Here is a 22,245-nt window from a genome sequence, read left to right as displayed (position 1 = left end):
ACTGGCGCAATGCAGTTCTGGGATTTCCAATCCAACCAAGGGCATCATCTGCATAATAATAAATAAATGAAACGGTTCTCAGATGGAAATGGCTAAAACAGATGCCAAATGTGCATAACTGAGCATAACGGATGCTTAAAATACAGGATCAGCTTTTTTCTTAATTTTTCTGTTCTTCTGATGGATCAGAAAAACTGAAAAATAAACGGTGATGTGATCCCGGCCTAAATGAAGTCGAATTAGCACTGTGCATTGTGGCCAGGATATTGTTACCAATTTGACACCAATATATTTTTTAATAGGTGATAAAAGGCCTGACTTACCTGAGAGAGAAGCATAAAATTATGCACCGAGGTAAGAATAATATATTTTTTTTAATAATATATGTAATTATAGCCTGGTTGGAATATGAGGAAAGGTATTTCCCGTGTTAGTATTCAGACGTATGCAGCGATGGGTACGTTCACTTCAGGGAGGAAAACCGTTCACCTTTGGACTTCTTATGACCTACATGCTGTTGGTTTCTGACCGCTAAATAAGACAATTGCTCACAGGTCAAAAGGTTTTCAAATCTGAATCCTTTGCACTCTGTTTACACCATTGAAGTGAATTTACCCATTATGGCATATGTTTGAGGTATTCAAATGTATACCCCCAACAGAAAGCCCAGCGGGGGTCTAAACGCAGGGTGAACTCCACCGTAAAGAGGAGCTGTCCCATCTCCTGACATGTCTGTTTTAGATACTACAGTAGTATACCCTCAGTACTGTCTGCACAGGGCCTTAGAGCTCTGCATCATACAGGGTGATACTGTTCCCCTTGTTGATTGGGAATGTCTCTACATGCTGATGGCGTTAGACTGCTGTACAAAATGCCATGTCGCCACCATCTATCAGGACACAGATAACATGGTTGTCGAAAGGTCCAGGGAAAACTGTTAGGCCCCTCTCACACGAGCGTGATGGATTGGCTCCGGATGCGTTCAGTGAAACTCGCACCATTTTGCAATCAGGTTCAGTCAGTTTTGTCTGCGATTGCGTTCAGTTGTTCAGTTTTTTCTGCGCGGGTGCAATGCGTTTTGATGCGATTTTCACGCGCGTGATAATAAACTGAAGGTTTACAAACCACATCTCCTAGAAACTATCGGTGAAAAACGCATTGCATCCGCACTTGCTTTCAGATGCAATGTGTTTTTCACTGAAGCCCTATTCACTTCTATGGGGCAAGGGGTGCGTGAAAAAACGCAGAATATAGAACATGCTGTGTTTTTCACATAACACAGGACTGATGGGTGGGAAAAAAAAACGCTCGTGTGCACAGACCCACTGAAATGAATGGGTCAGGATTCAGTGCAGGTGCAATGCATTCACGTCACGCATTGCACCCGCGCGGAAAACTCGCTGGTGTGAAAGGGGCCTTAGTGTGTTATGCCTAATTCAGGCCTGAGGGGGGCGGTAGAAGACTGCATGCCCTCTGAGTCCTCAGGCAACGATGATTGGGAGATATATTACAATAGAGAGAGCTGCATGCCTGAACCTCTCTAGAGTGTTGACCAGGGAAATAGGGGATCCCAATTCTCCAAATAGGTGTGGGTCCTAGAAGTGGAACTCCCACCCATCAGACATTTTATACAGGTATTTTCAGTATTGGATTTAAGCGGCTCTTTGTTTTATTGAGGCCCTTGAGAGTCACGCATTTTGACATGGTGGTCCTCAGACCAAAAAACGGGGCTGTGAAGTCAGAAAGCTAAATTTCTGCCTCCGACATATCTTACCCATGTCAAATAATTACTAAGAACATGCTGTTGTAAAATTAGGGCAGCATCGGGCTTTTCTTCACCATCACGTAAATTATATTTATTGCAATAGAATGTCTTCTCTAAATTCCTGAGTACTGCATTTATATGTGCATTTTATAGAACAATAATATAGAATATTTAAATTTTTTATTTTAAATCCAGAGTTGAAGTCGGTACATTTCTGCTGACTAGGCTGCCACGACTCTTAATTCTTGGTGTAGTGAGACACTATTCACAGGGTGTTGTCAATTTACTTAATTTCTAAGGCCTCATGCACACGAATGTATTTTCTTTCCATGTCCTTTCTGGGGGTTTTTGCGGACCATATGCAGAACCATTCATTTCAATGGGTCCGCAAAAAAAACAAACGGAAGTTAGGCCTAGTTCACACGAACGTTTTTTTTGCGGGTGTACGGGCCGTATTTTTGTGTTCCGTATACGGAACCATTCATTTCAATGGTTCCGCAAAAAAAACGGAATGTGTTCCGTATGCCTTCCGTTTCCGTTTTTCCGTTCCGTTGAAAGATAGAGCTTGTCCTATATTTGGCCGTAAATCACGGGTCGTGGCTCCATTCAAGTCAATGGATCCGCAAAAAAAACGGAACACATACGGAAATGCATCCGTAGGTCTTCCGTTTCCGTTCCGTTTTTTCTGAACCATCTATTGAAAATGTTATGCCCAGCCCAATTTTTCCTATGTAATTACTGTAAACTGTACATGGCATACGGAAAAACGGAACGGAACAACGAAACGGAAACACAACGGAACTCAAAAACGGAACAACGGATCTGTGAAAAACGGACCGCAAAAAACTAGAAAAGCCATACGATCGTGTGAACTAGGCCTTACTCTGTATGTCCGTATATCTGTTCTGCCCAAAAAAAAACAAAAGTCCTATTATTGTCCTTTTATTATGGACAAGGATAGGACTGTTCTATCAGTGGCCAGCTGTCAGAATGACAGATGTCATTCCTATTTTTTGTGGACCGCAAAATACATATGGTCGTGTGCATGAATCCTAACAGTAATATCCGAGGAACATCAGTATGCAAAGATCTAAGATAAAGTGCTGGGGAGTTGATATTTTATGGGTAAAACCAGTAGTCACTAAAACGGACGTATCAGGAGTGCCGTCAAGTCCTCTTAAAGAGGTTAAATAATTTTATCCCCTATCCTGTTATGTTACTGGTGGGTGTCTGAATGCTGGGTATAGGGGAGTGAGGCGGCGGTCATGCATTCCCACTGCTTGGTGGGAGTCTGAACGCTGGGTATAGGAAAATGAGGCGGTCATGCATGCACACTGCTTGGTGGGAGTCTGAACGCTGGGCATAGGGGAATGAGGCGGCGGTCACACATGCACACTGCTTGGTGGGAGTCTGAACGCTGGGTATAGGGGAATGAGGCGGCGGTCACACATGCACACTGCTTGGTGGGAGTCTGAACGCTGGGTATAGGGGAATGAGGCGGCGGTCACGCATGCACACTGCTTGGTGGGAGTCTGAACGCTGGGTATAGGGGAATGAGGCGGTGGTCATGCATGCACACTGCTTGGTGGGTGTCTGAATGCTGGGTATAGGGGAGTGAGGCGGCGGTCATGCATGCACACTGATGGGTGTCTGAACGCTAGGTATAGGGGAATGAGGCGGCGGTCATGCATGCACACTGCTTGGTGGGAGTCTGAACGCTGGGCATAGGGGAATGAGGCGGCGGTCATGCATGCACACTGCTTGGTGGGAGTCTGAACGCTGGGTATAGGGGAATGAGGCGGCGGTCACACATGCACACTGCTTGGTGGGAGTCTGAACGCTGGGTATAGGGGAATGAGGCGGCGGTCACGCATGCACACTGCTTGGTGGGAGTCTGAACGCTGGGTATAGGGGAATGAGGCGGTGGTCATGCATGCACACTGCTTGGTGGGAGTCTGAACGCTGGGTATTGGGGAATGAGGGGGCGGTCATGCATGCACACTGCTTGGTGGGAGTCTGAACGCTGGGTATAGGGGAATGAGGGGGCGGTCATGCATGCACACTGCTTGGTGGGAGTCTGAACGCTGGGTATAGGGGAATGAGGCGGCGGTCACGCATGCACACTGCTTGGTGGGAGTCTGAACGCTGGGTATAGGGGAATGAGGCGGTGGTCATGCATGCACACTGCTTGGTGGGAGTCTGAACGCTGGGTATTGGGGAATGAGGGGGCGGTCATGCATGCACACTGCTTGGTGGGAGTCTGAACGTTAGGTATAGGGGAATGAAGCGGCGGTCATGCATGCACACTGCTTGGTGGGAGTCTGAACGTTAGGTATAGGGGAATGAAGCGGCGGTCATGCATGCACACTGCTTGGTGGGAGTCTGAACGTTAGGTATAGGGGAATGAAGCGGCGGTCATGCATGCACACTGCTTGGTCGGAGTCTGAACGCTGGGTATAGGGGAATGAGGCGGCGGTCACGCATGCACACTGCAACTCTGTTCAGCTCTATGGGACTGGTGGAGATAGCTGAGCCACACCAATTGTTACCCAGCTTTCTGAGTATCAGATATTAATAAGAAATGTCAGAATTGGAAACCATTTTTTTATTTCAGAAGTCCACTTGAAGGCGTTGGCATACAGTATATTTTCTGTTGTGCAATGGCATTAGATTAATTCTCCTTTGCTCTTAAAAAAAAATCTGCCGCGAGAAAAAGAACAGTACGTTTGCCTTCGAGTTGCATCATACAGATTAGTTGAAAAACATAATGAAACCTGGATTTCACCCGTCGGTATAGAGCAGGCAGCAGTCGGGCGTAGCCGTGTGAGTTACATGCTCTACAGTACATCACATTGATCACTGGATACGGCGCCTTCTTTCATTGTTTCACCAAGGACAGCAGCGGCTGTCAGTAGGAAGTCTGAATCTCCATGTAGCAGTAGAGTCCATCCACAAGTGCTTTAATTGCCCCCATAGGAGAAGCTTTTAGAGCATCTGTCACCAAGTAACTGAGCACATTGTTAGAGGAAGGAATACTCTGACTACTGCGGTCTGCTCCATGCCACCCCCAGCTCCAGTACTTTCTATTGCTATTCCTCTGCGCTCGTTAATTCTTTCCTTACTCTGTTGTAGATGTGAAGCCATCTAACATTCTTGTGAACTCCAGAGGAGAAATCAAACTCTGTGACTTTGGAGTCAGCGGACAGCTCATTGACTCAATGGCAAATTCTTTTGTGGGGACGAGATCATACATGTCCGTGAGTGTCTATATGTCTTTCCAATATATTGTACAGATCCACCTCATTATCACGCCTGTACTGTAAGTTGTGTGGCATAGAGCATGCATTACTTGTGCGCATTATGTAATTTTCTGATTGCCATGCAGCGTGCAAGATATGCTATCTTTGTATACTGGATGCCATTTGTTCACATTGTGTGTCACACAGCAGATGGAGTATTAGAAATGTCCTCCCACACAGTGATTGTGTGTATGTGTGTGTGTGTAATAACAGCTCTCCGATACACGTGGGGGTGGGGGTGGGTGTAATCCGTTCACATTATGTCCCCCAGAGACATTTTGATGCATTGCAGAAAATGGATTAACACTTTGTTCCTGTGAGAGTTTGTATGGAACGCCTGGAGTGTATACTGTAAATTAGGGTACATTTTACAACACTGCAAATATTTGAAAGATGCATAAGAGAAAATAATGGTGTTTTCTACGTGTTCCAAATATATGAAGACACTACACCTCTGAACAGGAGTTCTTATATACAGTGCATTTGGAAAGTCTTCAGACCCATATTTTATGTTGCAGCCTTGTGTTAAAAGAAAAAAAAAAATCAGCATTCTGCACTCAATCCCCCATTATCATAAAGTCAAAAAAGAATGTTTGAAATCTTTGCTAATGTATTGAAAAGGAAAAACTAAAGGTACTTTTACACTTGTGTTTGATTCCGACAGGCAGTTCTGTTGCCTGAACTGCCTGCCTGATCAGGCAAACTGTATGTAAACGCATGTCATTTTTTCTGACTGATCAGAATCCTGATCAGTCTGAAAAAATGCCTGATCAGTCAGAAAAATGCATTGCAATACCGGATCCGTTTTTCCGGTGTCATCAGGCAAAACTGATCCAGTATTTTTTATTTTTTTTCATTTTTAATAGTATGCGCATGCGTATTTTGAATGCCGGATCCGGCACGAATACATTCCTATGGAAAAAAATGCCGGATCCGGCATTCAGGCAAGTATTCAGTTTTTTTTCGCCGGAGATAAAACCGTAGCATGCTACGGTTTTATCTTTTGCCTGATTAGTCAAAACGACTGAACTGAAGACATCCTGAACGGATTACTCTCCATTCAGAATGCATGGGGATATGCCTGATCAGTTCTTTTCCGGTATAGAGCCCCTGTGACGGAACTCTATGCAGGAAAAGAAAAACGCTAATGTGAAAGTATCCTAAGTATTCAGACCCTTTACTCAGGACTTAGTTGAAGCACCCTTGGCAGTGATTACAGCCTCCAGTCTTCTTGGGTATGATGCAACAAGGTTTGTACACCTGGATTTGGGGATTATTGTCAAGCTCTGTCAGGTTGGATGGAGACGGTTGGTTTTAAGTCAGGGCTCTGGCTGGGCCTCTCAAGGACATTCACAGCGTTGTCCCTAAGCCACTCATCTGTTGTCCTGGCTGTGTGCTTAGGGTCATTGTCTTGTGGGAAGGTGAACCTCCAGCCCAGTCTGAGGTGTAGAGCACTCTGGATCAGGCTTTCATTAAGAATATGTCTGAACTTTGCCCCATTCACCTTTCCCTCAACCTTGACTACACTTCTTGTTTTAGCCACTGGAACCCCCCCCCCCCCCCCCCCACAGCATGTTGCTGCCACCATACTTCACTGTAGGGATGGTATTGGGCAGGTCTTGAGTAGTGGCTGGTTTCCTCCAGACACAATGCTTAGAATTGAGGCCAGAAATATCAATGTTTGTTTCATTAGACCAAATAATCTTGTTTCTCACAATCTGAGAGTCCTTTAGGTGCTTTTTTTTTTTTTTGCTAACTTTTATGTGTCTTTTACTGAGGAGTCGCATCTTTCTGGTGACTCTGCCATAAAGCCCAGATTGGTGGCGTGCTGCAGTGATGGTTGAGCTTTTGGAAGTTTCTCCCATCTGCACACAGGATATTTGGGGCACAGCCAGAGTGACCATTGGTTTCTTGGTCACTTCTCTTACCAATGCCCTTCTCCAGTGATTACTTACAACCATTATTCCAAAAAAGTTGGGGTGCTGTGTAAGATGTAAATAAAAACAGAATGCAATGACTTGTAAATCTTATAGAACAGTATTTCTTTCACAGTAAATCATAGAACACATATCAGATATTGAAAGTGAGGCATTTTACCATTTCATTGACAAAAAAAAATTAACTTATTTAGAACTTGATTGCAACAAAAGGCTGGAAAAGTAAGTGGTACTAATAAAACAAAAACAGCTAGAGGAGCAATCTGCAACAAAGTCACAGGACTGGGTTCAAAAATAGCATGTTAGAAAGGCAGGGTCTTTCAGAAGCAAAGGTGAGCAGAGTTTCACCAATCTGCGGAAAACTGTCTAAAAATTGTGGAACAATTTCAGAAAAATGTTCCCCAACATAAAGATGAGAAGACTTAGAATATCCCACCATCTATAGTACATAATATAATCAAAAGATTCAAATCCATATAGAAAGGACAAGGCCGACGTTCAATATTGGAAGCTCGTGATCTTCCAGAAATCATTGTCTGTGAATACAGTTTTCTGTACTATCCACAAATGCAAGTTAAAGCTGTTTCCTGCAAAGAAGAAGCCATATGTCAACACATCCAGAAACACAACTGTCTTTTTTGTGCCAAAGCTCATTTCAAATGGTCAGAGGCAAAATGAAAAACTGTTCTGTGGTCAGATTTAATCAAAACTTGATTTGTTTTTGAAACTACAGACACAGTGTCCTGCGGACTCAATAGGAGAGGGACCATCCAGCTTAGCGCGCTGTTCAAAAGCCTGCATCTCTGATGGTATGGGGTTGCATTAGTGTCTACAGCGTGGGCAGCTTACACATCTGAAAAGGCGCTATCAATGCTGAACACAGATGTTTTAGAATAACCTATGCTCCCATCCAGACAACATCTCTTTCTGGGAAGGCCTTGCATATTTAAGCCAGACAAAGCTAAACCACATACTGCATCCATCACAACAGCATGGCTTCGCAGGATTAAAGTCCAGGTGCCAAGCTTGCTTGCCTGAATCCAGACCTTTCACCAACAGAAAACATTTGGTGCATCATGAAACCAAAAACTCGGCAAAGAGGACCCAAGACCGTTGAGCAGCTAGAATTCTCCTCACTTTGCAGATGTTTACAGACTGTTGATAAAAGAGAGGATGCTACATATTGGTAGACATGGTCTCTGTCTTAACATGTTTGAGGTGTGTTGCTGCAGTCAAGTTCTAAATCTGTTAATTTTTTCATGAAATGGTAAAATGTTTCACTTTCAAAATCTGATGTGTGTTCTATTGTAAATAAAATATGGGTCTTTGAGATCTGCAAATCATTGCATTCTGTTTTAAATAATTTATAAATTGCAAATAAATAATTGTATATCTTTTTGCATTTAGGGTTGTAGTTTGGTGGGGTGGCCAACTCTATGAAGAGTCCTGGCTGTTCCAAACTCTTCTATTTAAGAATTATGCAGGTCACTGTGCTTTTGGGAACTTTTAGTGGAGCAGAAACGTTTTTTGTACCCATCTCAAGTTCTTGCCTCCACACAATCTTGTCTCTGAGCTCTACAGGCAGTTCTTTTCTGCTTATGGTTTGGTTTTTGTTCTGATATGCATTGTCAAGCTGTAAGACCTTTATATAGACAGGGCTATGTCTTTCCAAATCATGTCTAATCAACTGAATTTACCGCAAACAAGCGGTCCAATCAAGGTGTGGAAACATCTCAAAGATGTTCAAGAGAAATGGGAGGCCCCAGAGCTAAATTTCAAGTGTCATAGCAAAGGGTTTGACTACTTATGTCCTTTTTTTTTTTTTTTTTAGTAAATTTGCAAAAATATCTGAAATTCAGTTTTTGCTTTCACATTATGGGGTATTGAGTGAAGATTGAAAGGGGGAAATTTTTAATTATTTTTTTTATTTTAGCATAAGGCTACTTTCACACTAGCGTTCGATCGGATCCGTTCTGAACGGATTCGATCATAATAATGCAGACGGAGGCTCCGTTCAGAACGGATCCGTCTGCATTATTTTAGCATATAACAGCTAAGTGTGAAAATAGCCTCGTACGGATCCGTCCAGACTTTCAATGTAAAGTCAATGGGGGACGGATCCGCCTGAAGATTTAGCCATATTGTGGCATCTTCAAACGGATCCGTCCCCATTGACTTACATTGTAAGTCTGGACGGATCCGCACGCCTCCGCACGGCCAGGCGGACACCCGAACGCTGCAAGCAGCGTTCAGCTGTCCGCCTGTCCGTGCGGAGGCGAGCGGAGCGGAGGCTGAACGCCGCCAGACTGATGCAGTCTGAGCGGATCCGCTCCATTCAGACTGCATCAGGGCTGGACGGCTGCGTTCGGGTCCGCTCGTGAGCCCCTTCAAACGGAGCTCACGAGCGGACCGACGAACGCTAGTGTGAAAGTAGCCGAAGACTGCTACAAAATGTGAAAAAAGTGAAAGGTTCTGAAGGCTTTCCGAATGCAATGTATAGGCACAAGTTGCAGAGTAGGCCTCTTGGTGCTCACGTGTTTTTGACTAGCTGATGGTCTGTTCTCTGCTTCTTTATTATGAATACAATGCATAGGACAGTGTTTCGTAACCGGGGTTTATTGGAACATGGTCACGTGTCCTCCACAGAACAGCGGCACCAAATGCTGTCACCTTTACAGCAGGGATGAAAAGTTATTTCGGTCTGCCCAAAAATGCTTGGCAGCAGGACAGGCAAAGTCAACAAATCTTCACCAGAATATAGATAATTTTTGCTGTTGCTGCTTGTACTCCAAATGTTTCTTTGAGGTGAGGGTAGGGGGTCCCTATGGTTACATTCGCACCTGCTGGCATAGACAAACAACTGGTTAGACATTATGACGCCAGTCTCCAGTTAGTAAAAATGACAAAACTGACATGTACTCTATTCGGCACATAAAGGCCAGAGATATTAGGAAAAAACGATGAGTCATTTACGAACAGATATCAACCACTTTTTGGCATATATCTGTCGCAGATTGCGGAGCAAAGGTTATTTTTGCCTCAATCTGCGACTTTACCCCCTTTTCGAACGCTAACGCCAGGCCTAAAAAAAGGGAGGGCCAGCCGGCCTGTATTTTACACCCCTGTTTTAGGAGTAGAAAATGGTCTAAATCTACACTAGCATGTGTAGAGGCCGGCACCTCTACATAACTTAGGCGGATGAACCGCCAGGGCAGGAGAGAATAAGACTGGTGTCTAAATCGTCGATCTTCATAAATGTCTGTCAACCCCCATGTGCTGACGGGACCCCCTACCTTTATGAGATGAATTTTTTTTATTTATTTTTTTAACACATTGGAGCATTCAAAATATTCCAAAACTATGTGAAAAATCAAATGTAGACATCACTATCTGCAGTGCATCTTATTCATATGACTGTATGTTCTCTTACTCTAGCCGGAACGACTACAAGGCACACATTACTCTGTGCAGTCTGACATCTGGAGCATGGGTCTCTCACTGGTGGAAATGGCTATTGGGCGCTATCCAATTCCACCCCCTGATGCTAAGGAGCTGGAACTGATATTTGGCTGTTCTGTTGAAGGAGACCCTTCGTCATCTGATCTGTCTCCCCGTCCCAGACCACCTGGTCGCCCCATTAGCTGTGAGTATTGCATTTGCAAGTCTCTGTACTTACTACTGTGTTTTCTTCAGCAATTTGTCAAGTGTATGTCTGAATACTGCATTGATTTCCACGGAGATCTGTCCTGCACTGCTGTGTATAATATAAAACTTATCTTTTACTATCATTAAAATAGAATAAATATGTGCACCACCAAAAAACTTGATTAAAAATATTCCCCTCGATGCCTGTATTGTAGTCTCAGCGATATCCTTAGGTATATAAGACAACAAACTAGAAGGGACTATGGATGCATTTAACCCTCATACATTCAGAGCTGCCTAATCCGTAGTGGATTGTCATCCGATTTATCAGAAGAAATAAAGATACGGCCACTCTCGAACTGAGAGGACTTGAGTTACCCCAAATTGGTAAAGTGGTTACTCTAATTAATAAATCGCCAGAGAGGACATTATGAAATATCTAGCTGTCTGTTGTCATTAACCCTTTTGCTACTAGAGCGATAGGCAAACATGGTGCCGGTGTTTCAAACAGCAGAGACCTGCGGCTAATTATCGCAACCGGCAATAATGCCGATCGCGGTAATTAAAGCCTTTTTAGATGCCCGTGATCAAGTGAGATCATGGCACCTAAAGTGTCAAAAACCAGGAAGCTTGCACTTCCAGACATCTTACCAGCATCCTCTGTGGCCCATGAGGATGCCTGTAATTGGTTTCAATGCTCTCAGCCTCGCTAAAGAGGCTGACAGTATTGAAGTAGCATTTCTTATTTTGGCCACCAGGTGGCAGACTAACATAAAAAAAAAAAAAACATAATAAAAATAGTTATGGCTCAAGGAAGGTAGGGAAGAAAAATGAAAACGGGAAAAAAAAACTCTGGTATCTTAAGGGTTAAGCAATGCTAGCCATTATTATCTAAGTCTTTATACAGAGAAAAACTAGCAAAATTTTATTTATAATTCGGCCAGTTGCCTAAACAATGCATCTTTTCCAATGGCTACAGTTGACTGCTTCAGTAAATGACTTGTGACTGTATCTAGAAGACGGCCGCTATGTAATTCAGCTATACGGTCTGTGGAACTGTGGGCCTTTCTCACAGCAAATACTGAGTCAGTCCCTAAGTTCTGTTCATACCTCGTAAGACGAATGCTTATAGTCATAAATCATGGTAATGTGCCCGCTGCCAGACAAGATCGAGAGGTGGAATTTAAAACCTAGGACAGGATAGCTTCCCGACATCTTTTGCCGTAGGCTGTTCCTGCTTCAGGGCACCTGCACCGGCGTCCGTCTGAGATTGGCCCTGGTGATGGGGGTTTCTTTATGACATTTAAGCAGGTGTTTTCACTGACTGGCCTCATCGCTATTTAGGCAACAACTTTACAAGTTAAAAGACCCATGACTTACACAATCTGCTTGCTAGAAGTTCCTTACCCCTGATGACACCGGTTTCACGGCGAAACATGTCAGGGAAGCTATCCTGTCCTAGGTTTTAAATTCCACCTCTCGGTCTTGTCTGGCAGCGGGCACTTGAGGCACACTACCATGATTTATCACTATACTCTTACAACATATGAACAGAACTTGGGGACTGACTTGGTATCTGCTGTGACAAAGGCTTACAGTTCCACAGATGGTATAGCTGAATCAAATAGCTGCCGTCTGCTAGATACATTCACAAGTCATTTACTAAAGTAGCCATTCGAAAAGATACATTGTTTAGGCCACTTTGCAATTTATTAGAGTAACCCCTTTACCAGTTTTGGGGTAACTATCAACTCCTCTCAGTTGAGAGTGGACGTATGTTTGTCTTCTGATAAATCGGATGACAATCCACTATGGATTAGGCAGCTCTGAATGTATGAGGGTTAAATGCATCCACAGTCCCTTCTAGTTTGTTGTCTTATATACCTAAGGATATCGCTGAGACTACAATACAGGCATTGAGAGCAATATTTTAATCAAGTTCTTTGGGGGGCACATATTCATTCTATTTTACTCATCATAAAAGCAAAATTTTATATAAACGGGACATGACCGGGGTGTGTGTTCTTCTTTTTTTTTTTTTTTTTTTTTTTTTTTTTTTTTGTAGCTTTTAGCTATTTTTCTTTGGCTTTCTATTAATATACTCTGGACCACCTTAGGGTCTTTCTGTTTTCATATGCTGTACTTGTTTCTTCACCGGCATTAATGGGCAGGCTTTAGTGCTGCCCTAGCCATTTTACAGCATGCCCATTAGTGCCGGTGACATCACTGGGAACACTGCTACGCGGAAGCCTTCACCTAGCAGAGACCTGGTACGTCTCCAGATCTAATGAAATGCTCATCTCAGGGGGGCTGTCTGGGTGAAGAAGGGGATATGTCTGGGCTCTGAACCTGGACAACCCCTTTAATGACTCATTGGAATGATATTTTAGTATAGCCGGGAGTACTTTTTAATACATTAAAACATAGAAAAGATCATGTACAAAGTTAGCACTGCTATGGGGAGGGGGGAGGATCTGTCTATGGCACTGCTATGGGGAGGGGGGGGTCTGTGTATGGCACTGCTATGGGGAGGGGGGAGGATCTGTCTATGGCACTGCTAAAGGGAGGGGGGGGTCTGTGTATGGCACTGCTATGGGGAGGGGGATCTGTGCACTGTTATGAGGAAAGGGATCTGTGCACTGTTATGCCCATAACAGTGCACATATCCCCCTCTCCATAACTACGCCACCCACAGATCCCCCTCTCCATAACTGCGCCACCCACAGATCCCCCTCTCCATAACTGCGCCGCCCACAGATCCCCCTCTCCATAACTGCGCCGCCCACAGATCCCCCTCTCCATAACTGCGCCGCCCACAGATCCCCCTCTCCATAACTGCGCCGCCCACAGATCATATGCTGTACTTGTTTCTTCACCGGCATTAATGGGCAGGCTTTAGTGCTGCCCTAGCCATTTTACAGCATGCCCATTAGTGCCGGTGACATCACTGGGAACACTGCTACGCGGAAGCCTTCACCTAGCAGAGACCTGGTACGTCTCCAGATCTAATGAAATGCTCATCTCAGGGGGGCTGTCTGGGTGAAGAAGGGGATATGTCTGGGCTCTGAACCTGGACAACCCCTTTAATGACTCATTGGAATGATATTTTAGTATAGCCGGGAGTACTTTTTAATACATTAAAACATAGAAAAGATCATGTACAAAGTTAGTCTTTATTTCTTGAACTGCTTCTACTTAAAGAGGACCTATCACCTCTCCTGACATGTATGTTTTAGTAACTACTGGATTTAGACTGAAATTACGTTTGTGTGCATGAGGTCTTAGTCTGATCAAGGGCATCTGTCAGCAGATTTCTACTGTGAGGACTCGCTCTGGTAGACAGGATTAGCGGACGCAGTATAGAGGCAACAACAAGTTCTTTGGATCAAACAGTTCAGTGTTTTATTCACACTTTAGGCAAGTGACAAAACAAGCAGTCATATTCAAACAGTCACCTTGTGGTGTTGGTGGTAATTCTCACCATGCGGCAATTCTGCCTCAGAGTCCTTGCTGATGGCAGCACCAACCTGTTTTCACGCCAAACAGGTAGCAAGCCTTCATCCAGACACAAGGCTCCCAGATCTCAACACAGAGACATGGCTTCTGAGCACAGCTGCCTATTTAAGGACAGCCAGGTGCTGCCAAAACTCGGACTGGCATTTAAAGTCCGGTATTTGACCTCACCTGGCTGTAAATCAGCCCTGCAGCACATGCTGGAAGGAAAATACCTGTTTTCCCAGACCAAACCTCTCATTGTGTCACATACCCTTCCCCTTTGTTCACCCCTGAAGGGGAAAACACACTCCAGACTAGGGCTGCAACGATTAATCGATGTAATCGATTATATTCGATAACTGGATTCGTTGTCGACGAATCCAGTTATCGAATAATCGCCGATTCTTTGCTATGCGGGCGGGCGCTGCATCTTTATTTTACCTTTTTACAATGACGCTCCTGTAACAGCCAGGCAGAGCGGACGGCGGCGTAACGTCACTCACTCACGTGACACGCCTGCTCCGCCTCCTTCATTCATGAGGTGGGCGGAGCAGGTGCGTCACGTGAGTGAGTGACGTTACGCCGCCGTCCGCTCTGCCTGGCTGTTACAGGAGCGTCATTGTAAAAAGGTAAAATAAAGATGCAGACGTGATTAGTCCGACTTATAAGCATCGGGGCCGGGGCTGTTATGGGGAGGGGGGAGGATCTGTCTATGGCACTGCTATGGGGAGGGGGGTCTGTGTATAGCACTGCTATTGGGAGGGGGGAGGATCTGTCTATGGCACTGCTATGGGGAGGGGGGGGTCTGTGTATGGCACTGCTATGGGGAGGGGGGAGGATCTGTCTATGGCACTGCTAAAGGGAGGGGGGGGTCTGTGTATGGCACTGCTATGGGGAGGGGGATCTGTGCACTGTTATGAGGAAAGGGATCTGTGCACTGTTATGCCCATAACAGTGCACATATCCCCCTCTCCATAACTACGCCACCCACAGATCCCCCTCTCCATAACTGCGCCACCCACAGATCCCCCTCTCCATAACTGCGCCGCCCACAGATCCCCCTCTCCATAACTGCGCCGCCCACAGATCCCCCTCTCCATAACTGCGCCGCCCACAGATCCCCCTCTCCATAACTGCGCCGCCCACAGATCCCCCTCTCCATAACTGCGCCGCCCACAGATCCCCCTCTCCATAACTGCGCCGCCCACAGATCCCCCTCTCCATAACTGCGCCGCCCACAGATCCCCCTCTCCATAACTGCGCCGCCCACAGATCCCCCTCTCCATAACTGCGCCGCCCACAGATCCCCCTCTCCATAACTGCGCCGCCCACAGATCCCCCTCTCCATAACTGCGCCGCCCACAGATCCCCCTCTCCATAACTGCGCCGCCCACAGATCCCCCTCTCCATAACTGCGCCGCCCACAGATCCCCCCTCTCCATAACTGCGCCGCCCACAGATCCCCCTCTCCATAACTGCGCCGCCCACAGATCCCCCTCTCCATAACTGCGCCGCCCACAGATCCCCCTCTCCATAACTGCGCCGCCCACAGATCCCCCTCTCCATAACTGCGCCGCCCACAGATCCCCCTCTCCATAACTGCGCCGCCCACAGATCCCCCTCTCCATAACTGCGCCGCCCACAGATCCCCCTCTCCATAACTGCGCCGCCCACAGATCCCCCTCTCCATAACTGCGCCGCCCACAGATCCCCCTCTCCATAACTGCGCCGCCCACAGATCCCCCTCTCCATAACTGCGCCGCCCACAGATCCCCCTCTCCATAACTGCGCCGCCCACAGATCCCCCTCTCCATAACTGCGCCGCCCACAGATCCCCCTCTCCATAACTGCGCCGCCCACAGATCCCCCTCTCCATAACTGCGCCGCCCACAGATCCCCCTCTCCATAACTGCGCCGCCCACAGATCCCCCTCTCCATAACTGCGCCGCCCACAGATCCCCCTCTCCATAACTGCGCCGCCCACAGATCCCCCTCTCCATAACTGCGCCGCCCACAGATCCCCCTCTCCATAACTGCGCCGCCCACAGATCCCCCTCTCCATAACTGCGCCGCCCACAGATCCCCCTCTCCATAACTGCGCCGCCCACAGATCCCCCTCTCCATAACTGCGCCGCCCACAGATCCCCCTCTCCATAACTGCGCCGCCCACAGATCCCCCTCTCCATAACTGCGCCGCCCACAGATCCCCCTCTCCATAACTGCGCCGCCCACAGATCCCCCTCTCCATAACTGCGCCGCCCACAGATCCCCCTCTCCATAACTGCGCCGCCCACAGATCCCCCTCTCCATAACTGCGCCGCCCACAGATCCCCCTCTCCATAACTGCGCCGCCCACAGATCCCCCTCTCCATAACTGCGCCGCCCACAGATCCCCCTCTCCATAACTGCGCCGCCCACAGATCCCCCTCTCCATAACTGCGCCGCCCACAGATCCCCCTCTCCATAACTGCGCCGCCCACAGATCCCCCTCTCCATAACTGCGCCGTCCACAATTTGTTTTAATATGGCCTTTGAACATATTTTTTCAAGTAAGATCATATAAACCTCTGTTTTGTAATTTTGTCGTTTTTGCCGATTAATCGATTAATCGTAGAAATTAATCGGCAACTAATCGATTATTCAAATAATCGTTAGCTGCAGCCCTACTCCAGACAGTGTACCCGGGACATCAAGTTTTGTAGGGAGAAACCATCGAGTGACCCGGGCATTTCTGTCTTTGGCCTGGCTCATCCCCTTGAGAGGGGGGTGGTCAGTCATCAGGCGGAATTTTCTCCCCAATAAATAATAGCGGAGAGACTTTAGTGCCCACCTGATAGCCAGGCACTCTCTCTCACTATATACTGCAGTGTTTCCCAACCACCGTGCCTCCAGCTGTTGCAAAACTACAACTCCCAGCATGCCTGGACAGCATGTGGCTGTGCGGGCATGCTGGGAGGTGTAGTTTTGCAACAGCTGGAGGCACACTGGTTGGGAAACACTGCTATACTGTACCGGGTCTCGGCTAGGGTGAGATTACAGCTGAGGAAGACAATGGGATGCTCCTCCCCATTGACTTCCTGAGACAGTACAGTACCGAGACCTACTTCGGAGGCATCGGTCTGTACTATAAACTCCCTTTTGAAGTCGGGTGTCGCCAAAACCGGGGACCCGCACAGGGCGACTTCAATGCGGAGAAAGCCTCTTCCGCCCGATGAACCCAGTGAACCATCATTGACTTGTGTCCCTTCAAGAGCCCTGTCAAGGGCGCGGCTAGAGTATCAAAGTGAGGAACAAACCTTATGTAATAGCCCACCATTCCCAGGAATGACTTTATTTGCCTAGTGGTGACAGGTCGGGGCCAATTCCGTATCGCCTCTATTTTGATCACTTGGGGTTTGATGACTCCGTGCCTAATGACATACCCCAGGTACTTAGTCTCTTCTAACCCTATCGCACATTTTTTGCGGGTTAGTGGTTAGTTCAGCTTTCCGAAGGGATTTTACTACAGCCTGCACTTTGGGTAGGTGACTTTCCCAGTAGGTACTGTGGATCACAATATCGTCCAGGTAAGCCGAAGCATACCGAGGATGTGGATGAAGCACAATGTCCATTAGTTGCTGAAAAATGGCGGGGGCGCCATGCAGACCAAAGGGTAAGACCTTATATTGATACAGCCCCTCAGGCATGATGAAGGCAGTTTTCTCTTTGGCAGCCTCCATAAGGGTACCTGCCAGTACCCTTTCGTGAGGTCCAAAACAGAAAAATACCAGGCTGAACCTAACCTCTCGATGAGCTCATCCACCCGGGGCATGGGATATGCATCAAATTTGGAAATCTCGTTACGTTTTCGAAAGTCATTGAAAAAGCGCAACGTCCCGTCCGGCTTGGGTATCAATACTATAGGACTGGCCCACTCTCTTTTTGATTCCTCAATGACGTTTAGCTGCACCTCCTCCGATTTGGCTTGTCGCCGAGCCTCGGGCACTCTGTATGGTTTTATTCGGACTTTTGCCTGAGGCTCAGTGACAATGTCATGCTGGATTATGGACGTGTGTCCAGGGAGGTCTGAGAACACATCCGTGTTTCGACTAATAAACTCCCTGGCCTCCTGAGTCTGTTTAGAGGAGAGGCTGTTAGCAATTTTTACTGTGGCAGCCGCCTCTCTTGCATCAGACAGAGGGGCCGGTACCTCTTCTCCTAGAAAACCTGGCCGTGGGCTGTCTTCAGTACAGGTCTCCCTATCTTTCCACGGTTTGAGTATATTTACATGGTAAACCTGTTCCGGGTTTCACCGCCCTGGCTTGTGTACCTTGTAGTTTACATCTCCAATTTTCTCGAGTACCTCGTAGGGCCCCTGCCACCTAGCCAGGAACTTACTGTCTACGGTCGGCACCAGAACCAAAACCCGATCACCCTGGTTACAGATCCTGACCCAAGCCTGCCTCCATATGCTCTCTAACAAGAGGATACACTGTCTCTATCCAATCTTGCATCTGGGTAACGTACTCAATGACACTTTTTTATGTGGAGTGGGTTGTTGTTCCCACACCTCTTTGGCCACATCCATGAGACCGCGAGGATGCCAGGAATGGAGCGACGACCTCAGCTCACTGGTCACGGGTTAGCTTTTCTCTGATGGCTACTTTCTCGTACATCACCAGGTAGGTTTCGATGTTGTCTGCGGGGGTCATCTTGGGAATCGCGGCACAGACTGCTTTCCGGGCATCGTGGACACTCAAGGTTGCTCCTGCTGTCTGCAAAGCCATCATGTGTTGTAGCAGCAACTGGTTAGTCTCCTGCTGCTGATTATTAGCCTCGCAGGTTAGCCTCTATGAGGGCCTTCACAACAGCCTCCATTTTGTCGTGGGGCACTAGTTGTAATACAGCTGGTTTAATGTACAAAATAAAACTGTGCCTGAAAAATGCAGAAACCAAAAATATCGGTGTTCACGCCAGCCTCATTCCTCCTGCCCGCATCCTCCACCAATTGTGGGGACTCGCTCTGGTAGACAGGATTAGTGTACGCAGTATAGAGGCAACAACAAGTTCTTTGGATCAAACAGTTCAGTGTTTTATTCACACTTTAGGCAAGTGACAAAACAAGCAGTCCTATTCAAACAAAAAGTCACCTTGTGGTGTTGGTGGTAATTCTCACCATGCGGCAATTCTGCCTCAGAGTCCTTGCTGATAGCAGCTCCAACCTGTTTTCACACCAAACGGGTAGCAAACCTTCATCCAGACACAAGGCTCCCAGATCTCAACACAGAGACATGGCTTCTGAGCCCAGCTGCCTATTTAAGGACAGCCAGGTGCTGCCAAAACCCGGACTGGTATTTAAAATCCGGTCCGGTATTTGACCTTACCTGGCTGTAAATCAGTCCAGTAGCACATGCTAAGAGGAAAATACCTGTTTTCCCAGACCAAACATGACACTGGCTGACCTGTTGTATGTGCACTTGGCAGCGGAAGGCATCTGTGTTGGTCCCATGTTCATATGTGCCCTCGTTGCTGTGAAAAATATAATGTTTTGATGTATGCAAATGAGTCTAATTAGGTTGTGTGCATGATGGCATAGTAACATTGAAAAAAAAAAACACATCCATCAAATGCAACTTATTATTGTACAGCGTTGATCCAGAGGATGGCAAAATAACCCCTTGTGAAATAGTTGCCAATTACCTTATATTAACGATAACAATTTCCATCTCCAAAAGTTTGGACACAATAATCAAGGCTGATGGGGCACAGTGACTTCTATGACATGTACTAATTACATTTTTATTTTAAAAGCTTCTGTCATGTGCTAAACATTTTAAACCATCAAGTAACTTTTTTGCACTCAGAGCTGCTGCTCTCCACAGACATTATCTTGTGTTGTAATCTCTAAAACTCTAACTCTATTGCTTTGCTTTTTTGCAGCCTATGGTCCGGACAGCCGACCTCCTATGGCCATTTTTGAGTTACTGGATTATATAGTGAATGAGGTAAATTTTCAGTCCATTTATGTGTTGGTGTCTCCTGTGCATTTTACTTGCCTCTCTTTGTGTGTACTGCATTAAGAAGTAGTTTGTCCAGGATCAGTTAGTCTTTAGTTTTTTTTCTATTTATATGGGGTTATAACATTTATATGCTCACATCCTAAAAAACATGATGGGGCTGTTTCTACAGCTTACAATTTGTTGCTGTGGGGAAGGATATAAGGGGCTCTTGAGCTGCAGAAGATGCCACATATGTCTAGCCTAAAGACTGTTATACTCCTTCAATAGCCAATGGCTGAATGATGGTTCGGCAGACAGTTATCTCTCCCGGCTACCCCAAACCTATACATATTTGTTTCGGCCTAAGGTGTACGTGTACTAAGTGGGGAGAAAACTGCTGACAGACACTACTGGCAGTGGTTTTACTACCAAGAGAACAATGGGATTGGGGAGAAAATATTAATTTTACTCGATCCTTCTCCCCTCAACATCATTGAATAGGGTCAGGAGCTCCGTGGGCATATCAGACTTTTGGCCAAACCTGACATTTTCAGCATTTTTAGCCAACGATACACTAATGGGTATGGGGGCCTTAAGACTTTGATTCACTTACCCTGGATTTGAAGTGGAGAACTTCAGTTGATCCATGCTCCTCTGAAAGAGATCCAGGCCACCGTGAAGCAGGCAAAGCCACCCAGCCTGATGCAGGTTTTCACTCATTCATCAGGTGATCAGCGGATCCTTTACACACGTTCTAGGAACGCTCCTTTCCAATAGTTGCACTGATCATTGGCCTATGTAAGGCCTCTAATCCACTTCTCAGTTTTATTTGCACAAAATCATTTAGCAAAGTCTCCAAGCTCTAAAGAGAACATTTTCTCTTGACTCAAAGCATTGTTTGTCAGGTCGTTTTGGAGAAATACACCAGAAAAGTATTGGGATGCTGCTCTTCCCTTTTACTTATTGTGTATTTATTGTGTTTTTACATATTTTACATAATTCTCTGTGTAATGCAGTTTCTTCTCCACTTTCAGCCACCTCCGAAGTTGCCCAGTGGAGTGTTTGGAGCAGAGTTCCAGGACTTTGTGAATAAATGGTGGGTATGACCATTATGCAGGCAGATGTATCCTGTTCCTTTGCTTATATTGTACAAGTGAATTACAATCCGTATGTCTGGAAGGAAAAACAGTCCTCTAGGTGTCAGTTGAAGGCCTCACGCATTGTCATGGGGCATGAATTGCTGTTTCAGAAATGTCCATGCTGCAGTGAATTAGACTTGTTCTTAAAAGAAAACGTGTCCTCAAAATGCAGATCAGTCTGCAGGCAGAATTTTATAGAGCAGGAGGAGCTGAGCTGATTGATTATAGCTTTTTATGGGAAAAGAGTCAGTATATTGTGTACTTTATTCATTGAATCTCAGCAGTCATGTGGGCGCTACCACTCAGTAATTGACAGCTAAGGCTACTTTCACACTAGTGTTCGGAGCGGGTCCGCTCCTATAATGCAGACGTTTGCATCCGTTCAGAACGGATCCGTCTGCATTATAACTTAGAAAAATTTCTAAGTGTGAAAGTAGCCTGAGCGGATCCGTTCAGACTTTACATTGAAAGTCAATGGGGGACGGATCCACTTGAAGATTGAGCCATATGGTGTCATCTTCAAGCGGATCCGTCCCCATTGACTTCCATTATAAGTCTGGACGGATCCGCTCGCCTCCGCACGGCCAGGCGGACACCCGAACGCTGCTTGCAGCGTTCAGGTGTCCGCTCACTGAGCGGAGGCTGAGCGCTGGCAGACGGATGCATTCTCAGTGGATCCGCCTCCACTGAGACTGCATTAGGGCCAGATGGCTGCGTTCAGGGCCGCTTGTGAGCCCCTTCAAACGGAGCTCACGAGCGGACACCTGAACGCAGGTGTGAAAGTAGCCTAACATTGTATAATACAGGGAACGCTGTTACTGAGTTAGGACCGCCCACATGACTCCTAAGAATAAAAAGAGCAGAGATTTAAATTAATAAATCACAAGTTTTACTGAATCTTTTCCCATGAGACTAAATATCAATCTGCTCAGCTCCTCTTGCTCTCACATGCTGCCTGCAGATTGCGCTGCATTTTCATGGTGTCAG

At 46.3% G+C, this 22,245-nt stretch overlaps 1 protein-coding gene across 1 annotated transcript in view; it reads left to right on the top strand.

Moving 5' to 3' along the window:
* MAP2K1 (mitogen-activated protein kinase kinase 1) overlaps positions 1–22,245 on the top strand; it is a 66,615-nt gene that overhangs the window by 31,234 nt on the left and 13,136 nt on the right. The window contains exons 5-9 of the mRNA XM_044283155.1: positions 303–354; positions 4,898–5,022; positions 10,437–10,644; positions 20,061–20,125; positions 21,154–21,215. Of these exons, the coding sequence (XP_044139090.1) occupies positions 303–354; positions 4,898–5,022; positions 10,437–10,644; positions 20,061–20,125; positions 21,154–21,215 (512 nt within the window). The remainder of the gene's footprint in view (positions 1–302; positions 355–4,897; positions 5,023–10,436; positions 10,645–20,060; positions 20,126–21,153; positions 21,216–22,245) is intronic.

Source organism: Bufo gargarizans, chromosome 2, assembly GCF_014858855.1.
Source record: "Bufo gargarizans isolate SCDJY-AF-19 chromosome 2, ASM1485885v1, whole genome shotgun sequence".
NCBI classification, from domain to species: Eukaryota; Metazoa; Chordata; class Amphibia; order Anura; family Bufonidae; genus Bufo; species Bufo gargarizans.
The sequence above is the reverse complement of the archived record's forward strand: the minus strand, read 5'-3'. Positions and strand labels throughout refer to the sequence as shown.